This window comes from Aythya marila, assembly GCF_965140915.1.
Source record: "Aythya marila genome assembly, chromosome: 1".
Classification (NCBI taxonomy): domain Eukaryota; kingdom Metazoa; phylum Chordata; class Aves; order Anseriformes; family Anatidae; genus Aythya; species Aythya marila.
In genome coordinates this window covers 88,589,320-88,603,564 of record NC_139042.1, presented here as the reverse complement: position 1 = coordinate 88,603,564, position 14,245 = coordinate 88,589,320, and the positions used below count along the sequence as shown (strand labels likewise).

At 40.7% G+C, this 14,245-nt stretch overlaps 1 protein-coding gene across 3 annotated transcripts in view; it reads right to left on the bottom strand.

The window, feature by feature from the left end:
* SYTL5 (synaptotagmin like 5) overlaps positions 1-14,245 on the bottom strand; it is an 82,547-nt gene that overhangs the window by 52,790 nt on the left and 15,512 nt on the right. For 2 of the 3 annotated variants that reach the window (XM_082753563.1, XM_082753565.1), the window contains exon 2: positions 2,820-3,310. In XM_082753563.1, the coding sequence (XP_082609689.1) occupies positions 2,820-2,938 (119 nt within the window). In that variant the 5' untranslated portion in view covers positions 2,939-3,310. The remainder of the gene's footprint in view (positions 1-2,819; positions 3,311-14,245) is intronic. The other variant, XM_082753564.1, reaches the window with a different exon arrangement.

The window sequence follows — 14,245 nt, the reverse complement described above, 5'->3', positions numbered from 1 at the left end:
CAGATTCAGAGTACAGCAGACAAATAAAAATTCTTCAGTATAGACTAGGAGCAAGTATCTTGCCAGAATGAAAAAAATGCATTAAAAAAAATAATACAAAAGGGCTTGTTCTTCTGAAAAGTACTTCAATAAAATATGTAACAGATTGCACCAAATGGAATTTCAAAGACAACACATGTTCCTCTGAAGTATACTTATGAGACATAATTAAAGAAATCCTTGCCAAGTTGTATTCAGAAAGAAAAATTATGAAGCCTCCCAGGAAGCAGTTACCCACCCAACTTTTTATAGTTTGCATATCTTGGAAGCCATTTACAGACTTCATTCCACCCTTATCAGACACAATATGTTCCAGTGACAATACTCCAAAAATGCCCTGAATCTAAAACCAACTGGTTAGTATAGGTGCCAGAATTATGTATGAACCTAATACCAACACCTGAGTTACCCTAATTAGCATCACATTTCAGATGAACTTAATTTCCAACCTTTTCTTAAGGTGCTCTTTCCATTTGCACTGAAGCACAGATAACCCTAATGCCACCGGTCCCTTAACTGAACCAAGTCCTGCAGAGGTGCCTTTGGTTCTCACTAGGTTTGGCAGAGTGATTTTCAGTACCACAAAAGAAAAGAACAGGGAAGTAGCATTTTTTAAGACATCATAAAGAAAAGAAACAACAACAAAAAGCACACAAAATTTTTAACTCACCTATTACTGCCATGTCCCACTTGAGACTGGTACACAGCAATAATAGGAAAGAAAGGTTTGGGAGGTTTGGGAAAGCTAGTGACCTGTTACACTCTTGCTCTTAATACTGAAACCTTTGATAGATGGCTGATACATGGCATACATTTCTGAGGCCAGTGCCTTCTAAAACAAAAAACTTACTTTGAAATGCTTATCCCATTACAAAACAGAGCACCATGCCTAGAACAAACAGTGCTCCATCTGTTTTCTTGTGTTCTGTTTTCTTCTTCGTCTGACAAACGATGGAAGAGGTTAAACAATTAATTTGCCCACTCCATCATGAAGAAATTCCCTTTCTTGCCACTCCTGCACCAGGACAGGCACACCAGTTTTAGCCCACTCCATTTAGATAAACCGCTGTGCTTGCCCAGTTCAAAGGGCTCCACACCAGCAGGGTCACTGCACTTAGACTGGGTTATCTCAAGAGAAGAAGCCTTCCAAAACCAGTGGCTAACTCTGCATATTTTCCCAAATAATAGTTTTGTACAAAAGAAGCCTCAGCAGCACATGCCTAAAAGGATTTTTTTAGGAAATCAAAGGGAAGAACAATGCAACCTGGCCTTGGAGTTCATGGACAGAAACCAGCAAATGCTGGAAATCTTCCCTTTGTAATCCATTATGCTTGGCAGCCTCGAGTGTGACACCAAGTGCTGCACATTATCCACACTGAGCCTGTTTCTCAGAACCGACACTAGATAAAAAGACAGCAGAGAGAAGTGATGGGAAGCAGCCACAACATACTGGAAAAGCATTTGAACTTTTGCAGAACTGGTACTTTGCTGAACTAACTGAATTTGAGTCATCATCTGAAATAACAGAAGCTCATACTGCCTCCCCAAGTTGTTCTCTCAACTCTGATTTTACCTTTTTTCTCAGAAAAGAACACATGAGCTCTATTAACACCCCCTGAAGTCTTTATGTCGCCCATCAGTTTGTTCTGAACCACACCTGAGACCTTCAGTTTTATTCTTCAATTTATTAGTAAATCTAAGCCATGTGAAAAATGAAGTGTCCCTCCTCCTTTGTAAATACTGCAAGAGAAAGAAAAAGGTTGTTATCACACATTTCCCCTGTGTTGTATGGCCTCCTGTATACAGCCACACGCGCACACACACGTTCTCTCCCTGTGACACCTCACAGTATCCCCCTCCCACACAAAGACACAACGCATACAGCTGCTCTCAGAGGACAAAGCTTCAAGAGCCTGACTAAAACCTTCCATTCACGTGGGAAAAATTTAGCCAAACCAGGCAAAATCTACAGAATCTGAAATTCAAAAAACACTGCTGTATATTCTCGCACTTGTTGCCAGCATAAGTGTTAAGCTCTCAAGGACACTCTGAACATGTCTACTAGAAAATAAAGAATTTCATTTCTAGGAAAATTAAACCATCTTTTATTTTAGTGAAACACATTTCTAGTATTTGAAAGATGTTCTTGAATTCAGGGCATCCATGCAGAAACCCAGCTTATATATTCATTTCCTTGAGGCTAATTGAACATTTGAGAGAATGAAAACGAATTCTGGGATTTTAAACATAGTACTAATATCAAGCAAGAGAATTTGGATGTACTTTTAGAGTAAGCACTCAGTTTTCATTACACTGTATTTCCATTACATTTTAAGCTTTCTACAAGCTTATGAAAATCGAATGGCAGCTTTCCAAGAAATACTGTAGTTCTAAATGTTATTAAATTTGAACTATGAATAGGCAATACATTGCAAATTAGACTTATTATTGATTACCAGGACAAAAATGATTACCAGGACAAAATCACTAGCCTTCTTACAGTTCCCTACATCCATACATAGCCTGGGATTGAAGTTTGAGGTCTATTAGCTTTCTTACTCTTTTGCTTTGAAGCAATGGACACATCACAATCTTCCATTGACAGAAGGCCACACAAGCAAGCAATTTTCTTTCTTTTAACACATTTTGCCTTCTAATTAACTGTGCCACCTCACAAAACTGATCATTCTCCCAAGACATTTAGAAAATCTTCACTGAGGGCCATATAAATATCTACACCAGAGAATTATTTTTTAAAGAACAATAGTAAAAAGGGTTACCTTATCCTTTTATCTTCAACTTTTTTCAGATATTCATCTCTCTTCAATACTCCCAATATCATTTCCCTTTCGTGTTCCAACAAAAATGACAGATTGATGATCTCTACGTGCTTCGCCATGATTTTCCAATGAGTCCTCTGTCCAAGCAATTCTTCCAGTGAATTATTTGCACAAGTCCAAAGACTGTTTTGTGTCCCAGTTACAAGATTCACAGTCAAGGTATTTTGAAAAATGCTTCTTTAAGTTAACCAGGTGTCAAAGCTGTATTGTTCTGCTTTCCAACTACACAAGACATAAAGGTTTCCCCTTTGCTTCTTCCTCAAAAAAAGACAATAATTTTCCTGGTTGCTGAGTGCACTTGTGTCCTGGCCGATGCTTTCTGGCACGCCGCAGGCCTTCAGTCTGTATTCAGAAACAGCCGCAGAATCAACTTCCTGGCATAACTGTAGTTCGGAGCCCCAAAACAGCTGGGCATAATTATTTCAAACTATCTGAAAAGCAAAAGAAACAAATGGAAATCATCTTGACATTACCATTGTGGTCTGATTTAAGGCTTAATCAAATACTAGTTTGAAAACCACCAAAGAAGGAATGCCTACTTGCACTGTCAGGTTGTCTCAGGGAATGCATATATCTCCTATTTGCTATGTTGTTGTTTACTTACTCTAATGGATGATTATCATACTCCCACGAGGGCTCTGTCTAGTGCAATACAATTTACAATTACTTCCCTACTGCAATATACTTAAATGACTGTATTCACCTTGTAATTCTTCCATCCTAATAGTAATAAGCATCAGGGGTGGAGGGGATCTATTCATTCTTCTGAAATCACGTTAAGAGAAAAGTAACAATTAAGAAGTGGAGAGACTTCAAAAGGCTGCACTGAAGGTAAGACTCGCCCAACAACATGTATTTATCTGCGTCTCAGCAAGTCACCCATCACGCTCAATTCACAGTCAATTCAGAGAAACAGGAAAGAGTGATTTATTTACACTCTTAAGGAGTGATTTATCCACCTACTGTAGACATTTAGTTTCAGATTACAAGTCCTAGAAGAGCCCACTAAATACAACAAAACCCAAGAACTACTTGTTAATGTGCAGCCACCCTGAAAGTAAGACAAACTTCACTCTGTATGTTTTGTCATATCTGAACACAAATCAACTTCCGAGTGAAAATAGAAGAGGCACCCTACCCTGCAGTGGAGCATTGAGCTCGACCCTCTTTGGAAAAAGTCACCAGGAAGCTGCTTGAAAAAGCACCTAAAACTTCTGGTCAACTAGTTGGAACATCCAGCCCTCACAGTCTTGTAAGTACACATCAAGTTTCATATTGAAACAATGCATGACCTCCAAGATAAATAATAAAAAATAGTTATGTGAATACATACTGTACTTTGAAAAGCACATGCCTGTTACGTGTAATATATAAACATTAAACACATTTACACTGAAAAAAGTGTATCTACATTATCGTAAGAGCAAATACAACTATATGCAAATATATGTGCTATGTGCTATGGATAATGCAGGTTTATTTTCTGTTACGAATGCTGGAAGAACTAAAAGAGCTTTTAAGAATATTGTCATTTACAGGAGAGTGCCCAACCACAATGCTCAATGCTGTTACAAAACCTGTTAGTGTTCTTCCTCATTTTCCAGTACATGTTTATTTTAATGGCAGCCCTTGCTTCCTTAGCTTTCAACAGTTTGGAAAGCTTTTGACAAAGATAAATAGCACAGAGAATTGGAGCAACAGAGCTCACATTCTAAAAGGGCTATGGGCATCTGACAAAATATCCTTCAGTTTTCATTCATAACAACTGCTAAAGAAGCAAACGTAGTTGCCAGTGGCATTAAATTAAATTCTTGTGTTGTTTTTCATTAATATACCTCAGAATCTTGGTTTTGATTAACTTTATTCCCCAAGTTAGCTGACTACTTATTTGCAAAGGATACCAGAAGTCAAAATTTAAGTTTAAATGAGATTCTTACAGTATTCTTGCATGGGAATTTCTTTGGATATTTCCTAAAGTCTATTTCAATTAACCTTATTTTTTTTTCAAATGAATGAAGATGATAATAAATTATACACAAATGGCAATGTATGTATTTTCATCTAGCTTTTCTTTTATTTCTCCCCCAGTACAATATTAACATAAATCTCGGGATTATTTCAGCAATACAGAACCATACTGGTGTCACCTCTATCAGGTAAGAAAATGGGACAGAAAAGTCACAGAACAAGCAGCACTCAGTCAATGCAAGTCTGAAATACAACTCAGGGCTGCCAATGATGGACTAACTGTCATTGAAAAGTGGAAAACAAACATGAACCACAGAGTGCTAACTCTGGCTATATTGTAATATTAAACATATAAATGTCATGGAATGAACACATGGAAAAATTCTACTTTGTTTCTCTACACTTATTTTTGAACAGAAAGAAAAAAAAAAAAAAAAGACCATTATGCTTATCCTTAGATCCTTGAAAATAACATTTTTTCAATACCATCCCTAAGGCCAAGTTATTTGTAAGTAAAGGGAGAAATCCAACATGTAACTTATAGATAAGGGTAAGTTTTTTTTTTGAACTGCCTAACAAAGGGCTGGTGAAAGCAGTACTGCAGTACTTTCATCCCAATCAGGTCTTAACATCACAGTGGGACAGGGAGCGTGAGGCTTTGGCACAGAATGGAGACCCAAGCTCAGTAGTCAGAGAAGAAGCTAAGTTGTTTGATGGGTCAGGGTGCTCTGAATTTCTGATTGCAAGCTTGCCTTGCAGCTGTAGAGTAGGTGGCATATAGCATAATTCCGGCAATTTTATTTTTTTGATGGAGAAAAACAAGTTCTATTGGAAAATGGAAAACCAACAGGTTAAGGGTAAGGAATGAGCAATGCAATTAGAAACTGAGTGCAACAAAAGTGTTAAAAATTGCTTCTGATAGCACCGTTTCTATCATGATGATACCCTGCAGGTAACTTTTCTTTTTTTTTCTCCCAGGAAAACAATGCAGCAGTATGACAAGCAGGCTGATAAGAACAGCATAACTTGTAAGATATAGTCTGGTATTGGGAATTCGGGGTTGAGAAAAAACACTCCAGAAGACCCTTCTGACTGCAACTTACCTTGATATCTGGACATATTCTCTTAGCTTTTTTTATTTAACTCTAAAGAAGCTGGAACTCTTAGCAGAATATCTGGAAGCCTCAAAAATTCGCTCTGACTAAGCATAATGCCTATCCTTGGATATCCTGGGTGATCTTGCCCTCAACAGGGGGAGGCAGGTTTTTCCAAAATATGAGGTCCAAAATTACTAAGGTGACATGCCACAACTGTGTATTGGGCTTATGCAGCATCGTTTTGGTAGGGGGTGGGCTGCAAGGGCAGCCTCTGTGAGAAGAGATAAGGACAATAATCGGGAGAGGTAACGGGCAAAACATGGAACAGACATTATTAGAGAATATAATAATGGTAAAGAATTTGTGTTGTAACGTGGTGAAAGGATCGTGGGTGGAACGTGTATAAATTGTCCACCTTTGTCAGTGTTATGACGTTATGTTCATTTTGGTGTGGGGAATTTTTTTGTTGTTGTTGTAAGAGAAATTTGTGAAGATTGCATGAAGAATGCCAGTGAATGTACTTTTTAATGATAATTGTTAAATGTGTTTTTCACAGAGGTGAGGGGTGTATAATACAGTGGTTACACAGCAAGGATATGGCAGCAGGGGGGTTGACGGGTGGCCTCTGTGAGCAGAGCACAGCAGCTGCCCCATGACAGACCAGAGCCAGCTCCAGCCGGCTCCAAAAGGGAAGAGTGGTGTGTTGGAGTTCAGTTAGCCATCAGTGTGAAAACTCCACAAACTTAGAATCCAAAGTTAGTTCATTTGTCACTTGGAGCGTAAGGTCAAGGATGTAGACTTTGGAGCAGAACTAAGTACCAGTAAGGGTGAGGGAAAGCAGTTGCTGGTAGAAAAGCTGGTAGGATCTGACGTCCACGTGAATGGAGACACTTCAGAGCCACAGATCAACAGGCAGTCACTGCAAACCCCAGCCATGGTAAGGAACAGGAGGGGAAGTGGCTGGAAGTGGCAGTGGTTTGAAGCCATGGAGCACAGAAACACACGGCAAGAGGGCAGTGAAGGAGAGACAGGAATAATGATGGCTATTGCCCACAGCCACAACATAACGCTGCAGTTGATCTCCAGAGTACCACTGCCTGCCATGCCAAATGAGATTGGCTTAGAAACACTAGAGCAGACTCAATGGACAGTAGCCTAGTCAACAAAATCCCGGTATCTGGGAATAATAGGTCCTTCAGTCCCATAAGCTAATTTTTTTCCCCACTTCTTAGTTAATGTTACAATGGTAAGGACATCATTAAAAAATGTGTTGAAATTCAAACACTGTCTTCCTTGCTCCGCGGACTGTAACACGAGGTGCCACGCATGGGTACACGCAAAACATCACCTACTTTATAGCAGCAGATTTTGGTTTAGCTCCCATGCCTTCTGTGGTTTTGTTAAACAAATATATGTATAACAGAAAAGAATAGCAATTACAGAAAAAACAGAGACACTTTCTCCATAAAAACAGGAAGCTAATAAGTAAATGAGATACTGTTTCTAACACACTAGCACTTAAGACTTCCCTGCTTCAGACAACACATGACTGGAGACCGGGCCTGTGTTTCAGATTAAGATTTAACAAAAAATATGGCTCCTCTCCTGCACTGCCTTTTGTTCTCTCTCCAGAATAAATCAGCTGACAAAAGCTGAATATACGAACCAACCTAGGGCTTGAAAGCTTGAAAACAGAACAAACCAGCTAACTTTCAGAAACTGACAATGTCTAAGTAAGTACGTCCTCCTTTTAACAGACCTTTGATGTTTTATTAAGCAGCCCTGTGGATAGTTAGGAACTATCATTGTTTTCATCCTAAGCCAAATGAAGAATTCACACAGCAGAGCATTTGGTGAACGCTAAATCACAAATTAGAGCGCATGGAAAAATGCAAAACCCCCTAATGGGATGGGGTTAATTTTCATCTACGTCTAATTCTGGCCAGAGCATTGATTTCTTCATTCAGGGTAAGGCAATGACCCGCTGCTGCACTTGCAGTAGAGCTAGTAAAGGTTTAGAGAGGAATGAAGTGCCACAATGGCAAGACTATATATAACCAAGCCTTTTGAGTATGGGTTTGTTTTCCCTTGCCTCATGGAAAGGGGGTAAAGAACCCCTCAAGGGGACTATTTGTGTACTTTTCCCACTTCTGTGATCCCTGTGGGAATGGTATCTCTAGAATAGAGACTCCCTTTCTGAAGCTGCTATTGAGGGAAGATGCATTAGAAACAATACTTGTTAGCACAATGATTGGTTAAGGCTTCTTTAAAAAGAGGAGAAACCCCAGCATTGCTGCATGGAAGAACATGCCATTTCCTCTTGCTAATGGTTAGCACAGCTGCTTGTGACAACTAGAAATGTGGCACCCCTGAAACCGAGTCTGTGAGGGATGCTGATAAAACCAGAGGAATACAGTGAGCCCACTGCAGCCTGCTACACTGCTTGTCACTGCGGGCACGGTGACTGCTGCTGTCCCTGCTGCACGTGCCCTGAATGCAGCAGGTCGGCAGCTCCCTGACACCTTCCCTTCCCCATCTCTCCCGTCTCTGCAGGAAGGCGGGGAAGCATCCTGCCCCAGGGAGCGAGGCAGAGCTGGGAGGCAGCGAGACGAAAGGTGAGGACTCATCCTCTTTTCTTCAGTGGTGTTATTATCAAGAGGTTTGCTGCAGGAAATTACTCCTGCCACCAAGCCATTATGTTTACTTAGTCAGAAGCTGGTACAAGGAACCATTTCGTGACTCAGCAACAGGGGCTGTGTTTTCCATGCGTGCTGCAGCAGCAGGAGGACCATGGCATTGCCTCACGATGCTCCACTGAGGCAGCATCACCTGCTGCTGGCTGGTAGGGATTCCTTTGCCAGCTCAGAAACGTGGTCTACACTGCAGGTAGTTACTGTCACAGGAGTATCTGGGACAAGCACAAACAGGATTTCCATACTGGCGAAGAAATTCTTACCAACAGCAGCTGAACACAGCACGGTGTGGTGGGCAGTAACTGACCAGATGACAAGTTGAGATGCGTTGCCTCTCATAAAGGTGCCGACCACAAATTGAATCGAAGTTGCCCAAAGCATGATGGCAAAGTTGGAGCAGGCATGACAGCACTGCTGCCTCTTGCACATGCTTCAAGAGGCCACAACTCCAATCCCAGTGCGGGCACGATGTAACACAACGTGCTGGACTCTGATCTGATGTACCCAGCTTTGTCAAACAAATGAAAAGGGGCACATTTCATGTGTGCTGCTTAAAACACTCCAGTCCTACGTAGCCTGAGGTCATTCACACACAGGGGTCTGAAATGAAAGACAAAACTAAGATGGCATTACTAGGTAGCCATCAATGCTCGATGTCCAGTCCTCTCTTCTGAGGCCCACAGCTGTATACAAATCTCTGATGGGAGAAGGATGGGAAGGACTGTTACTAACAAGTTTCATAAAATGGCAGAAAGACATAAAAGGCATTTCATATCAAGAACCTTTAGCAAAGGTAAAACTTACCACGTTCAGAGGGTAATGCCCAACTCACCTTTCTTACTGTTTTAACAAAAGCAGACTGCTTCTAGCACACCATATACGGGAGCAAGAAAAACCAGCTACCCTTCTCAATAGTCTGTTTGCACAGCACACACACCCAAGTATGCTAACTAACCAGCAGGTATCGAAACACCAGGAAATCTTTGTCGCACCAAACGAATAAATATGAAATGTAAGGAAAAGCAACTCTTCCTTCTTTGGCAGATGCTAAAGTCAAGTGGCAAGAGAAGAAAACCAAATTTGATCTCTGTTAATGGCACACAGATTAGTCTGAGAGCTTTACTCAATATCATAGTGCAAGTAGTAGGCAAATGTGTTTTTTTTGGTTTTTTTTTTGACAATGACCAAACTCCACAGATCTTTAGATATGAGAGTAAGCTGAGAGAAAGGCCAAAACATATGACTTTCTAAGTCTCAGCCTCCTTAACTCATTTTGTCTGTGTTTGATTTCATAGTAATAAAGATTCAAACAAAAACAATAGATTCAGAAGCAGGTTTTTTTTTTAGGTCAGGCACCATTCCAGCTTTCTCATAATCTCTTGGCAAAGCTCATATTTAGCTACAAGACTGCCGCTTTTTCTCCAGCCACAGTCAATGCCTTCAAGTTGCATTTAATTTCCAACATGGTTGTAACAAAATCTCAAAATCAACCCCCTAAGTTTTTAATGTCTAAAGCAATAATGTTAATGCTTAATAAGCCTATGAAGCATTCTACCTTATCATGAAAGAAATCAGTAAATTAAAATGCCTAACTTGTACCAGGAGAGAGTGACAAGGAAGGCTCAGCACTGCCAGTGATTCATTCAAACCATGCTCCTAACAAGAGATGTCCCTGTGTTTATTTTTCAGCCCTTAAAAAAAAACATCTTCAAGTAACATGGGAAAGCATTTATATCTAAGTAAATGTGCCACATTTTCTGTTTCCTTGGCATAGAACTTGAGGCTCACCATGCTCCCCAAAGGGTCAGGCTACCATACTGCATCCAAGAAGTAGCCTGACTGTCCAGTGAAAACTCCCTGAAGGACACACAGCCTGGCCACCCAACAACTTGGTACTATTTTTCGAGTATATTATGACAGGAGAAAGACTTGCGCAGAGGATTAGGTGCAGATCTGGCCCACAGGCTGAAAGTACAGCAGTCACTTCTGAATACAAGCCCACACCTCCTAGAGATCTTGCAAAAGGACAAAACTGAGTTTAACCCTTTAGATGAAGTTTCGGGATAAACAAGTCTCTAGCATACTAGGGAGTATGCTTTAGCTAATATACTTACAAGTCGAACACGAGGAGGGGGAACAGGGTGGCAATCTTTTCCTTTTGCTTTGCTCATCCTTCAGTAAATGCATTTCACTATCCTGGCTGAGTGTTCAACCAGAAAAGACAATACCTCCCAGGGTAAGAATAGAAATAAAATTCAGTATGTCAGCTTGCAAAATTAAACAAACAAACATAAAAAAAAAAAGACACAAACCAAGGAATGAAGGAAGTGGAAATATATTTCTATTGTTAAGCAAAAACATCTGTGCAATATTAAATCACCCACGAAGATATGACTTAAGGCTTGAGTCATCTCAATCTTAACGCTTACTCACAGTTTGTATGAAAGCAGTATTCATACAGTACGGAATTTCACATTTATGTTATTCCTTGTGCCTACACTTTCTGTGATGAAATGGAAGATAAAGCAATGAACTGAAGTCTAGAACAGAACAACTTCATACACAGCTGCAAAGTTTTAATATGTACCTTACATGTGTCTTCTTCCATAACTGGGTAAGTTAGAAATTTAAATTCCATAGATGTGAGTTTTGGTCAACTAAGACAAGTTGAAGAAAGTCCATTAATTGCTTATTTTTAAAAATTTGTAACACCCTTTTCCAAGGCATGACCTTTGGGAGCAAGAAATCTCTTTTTGATATGAAGCTCTCCTAGAAGCAGACAGCAAAAGCAATGCCAGCAAATCTCCTAACCACCAGCATTTCTTACAACACATCCCTCCAGCCATCCAATGAATTTAGAAGTAAAACTAATACATACTGTGGTATGACACGATTGCATTTGATAGAAAGGTACCTGAAAGGCACTGACACCACTTACAGGCCAGCAGCTGCTGCTCTGTGGTCTAGCCTTGACCCATCTCCATCTGTCCTCCTCCTTCAGTGCCATCTCTGCCGTTCACTGGGACTTGAGGCTGCTCTGGCAGCAACCACCACGTGTAACTGCATGAGATCTCCAGGGTGCTGGTCTGTGCCACAGCATTACTACAGAAGCTTCAACTGATATGAAGTAAAAGATGTATGAAAAAACAATAGGATTGTCTGTCAGAGCACCTTGTTATGTATGAAAATAAAGTATGTTTCTTTTAGCTGTGGCAAGAGATTGACGGAAATATCAACAGATTTGCCTTTTTTTTTTTTTTTTCCTCCAGCAGAAAAGCTCCTCAACAGAAAATCCCAGATTCTGCAGAATCTTATGAGGATTCTTCAAAGATCTCAACAGAAGCTTCTTGATATTATAAACTTCAAATGTTTTCACTAATTTGCTGAACTAAGAATACTCAAAGCTGTTGCTTTGACTTTATCAAATAAAACGTTTTATATTGCACATAAACCCAGGATTATCAATCCGAGGTCTAGTCCACATGATAAAATTCTGCCAATGACATCTCTATAAAGGAAAATGAGGTGATCTCTGGGCTTTGCAGTAGGGCAAGGCTGCACTAAGACTGCTGAGGGGCTGAAGCCAAGCTACAGAGCCAGAGAAGCAGAAAACAGCATTTGGAAGAGAACCCACCAGAGAAGCTGGGGAATCCCCCTCTTGGTTTTGGGGTGATGGAGAAGGGAACCATGGACCTTGCACAGGAGTGCTTTGAAGGAGAAAACGTATGTGGTGTGAGTGTGCAAGGGTGGTTGTGCAGGAGGTAAGAAATCCAGCTGTCCATTATTTCAGCCAGTGTGATGCTAAGCGTTCTCCTTTCTGCAACATCCATTAAGCATAGTAACACACAGCCATTATCACACACAGTGGATAGTACTTGATTTAATAAAGCAACTGGATTCAGGTTTTAATGAAATGAAATAAATTTGTTTTCATGCACAGCAAAGATATTGAACATAACCATAGATTACACAAGTTCTCTCTATAGAGGCATGAAAAGATCTTGAAGAGATTCATCTCTCCTATTGACTCCGAACTAGTCATCCCCGTCTCACTCCACAAGCAAATGAGACAAACAGGCATTTCTGGGGCATGACTCACCTCATCATGAGAAGATTTTAAAAAGGTCAGAGGAGCCCCTGTCTAGTAGCATCCATTTCTCTCCACTGACTGCGAAGGAGATGCAGCATGACTACCTCAAATGCAGGCATACAAAACATGTGAGCAAATGTACTCATTAGCAGTGTAAAACATGACAGAGCTGCTCAAAAGGACGCTTGTCCAGAAACCTTCCAGAGGATACAACAGCTTAATCATAAGGTGGGAAGAGCTTAGACTGTTGCCTTGGTGTTTTTTTGTTTGTTTGTTTGTTTGTTTTTGTTTTTTTTTTTCCTCTATATACAACGCCACAAGGCTTTCCTAAGCAGAGAGCAAATAAAACCAGTCATGAAATGTATTGGTGCATTGTCCCACTGCATCCACCTCAAAGTGAGCATGGGTGGGAAGTCCGGACTTGAAAACCCACCAGTTAATCCAATTAACAGCTTCAGCGAAAGGCTACATAGTCTACCTGACAGAAGCTTAGATGATCAGCGTCTTTTTTGTACACTGTGTAAGAAGCCAGTAAAAGTGACAGAGTCCTCCAAAAATACTGCTCATCAAATGAACGGAGCATCTGAGATCATTATTTGTTGGACGTTTTCAAGCTCTTTGCCCTCTCAGCACAGCCAGTGCCTCAGTTGCACCTCTCCGTGCAGCTGAAGCTGCCAGAGCTGAACAGACTGCCCGCCTTCAGTCTAGCTTGCACAAAAAAGCAACAGTGGAGATTCAGCAGCACAGTTTTCAACACTGGCCAGCAAGCAGCAGTCAGACACGGAGCTGGAAGAGTAAAGTTCAAAGCAGCTCAATGGATCATTGTGTGCAAAGTGCTCCAAAGTAGAAGGAAGCAGACATAACTGCCGAAGATGACTTTATAGGACATGATCGAAGACACAGATTTCCACTGCAGAAATACTTTGAGACCCGAGGCCTCAATCCCTCATTGCTAAGCCTCTACATTTTTCAAATGTAAAAGCGCACTACACTCTGATACTTCATGCTGACTGCAGGGAAGAACACAGATAAATAAATCATGAGCTGTTTCATATATCCTCCTGGCCATGACCCATCAAGTCAATTCCACAATCTAATACCAGCGGGTGCTGTACAAACAGCAGGAAGGCACAGAACACCTCAAGAAGCTGCTCCTGCTCTGACACAGCACAAAACCCACCCTTATTCAGTTATCTTCACATTCCATATTTTACCATAGCTTACACTCCTCTCCTTCCCAGCAAGCTATGTAGTTCCAGCAGCACTACAAATGAAAAGCTCAGGAACATGAAGGTGGGCTTCCAGAGTTTTTTTTTTTCCAGTCCTAGAACTACTCTTATAATATTTTGGGAAAACAAACAGACAAACAAACACATGGTGGGCACAGGTGCCATATTACTGGGATGCTAGATTTTAGGATAGATGGCAACAGAAATTATTCAGAATGATGGTGCAGAGCTGTGTTCGCAGGATATTAATCATTACTTGACCTTTCCATAGCAGCTTTCTGCCGCCTTT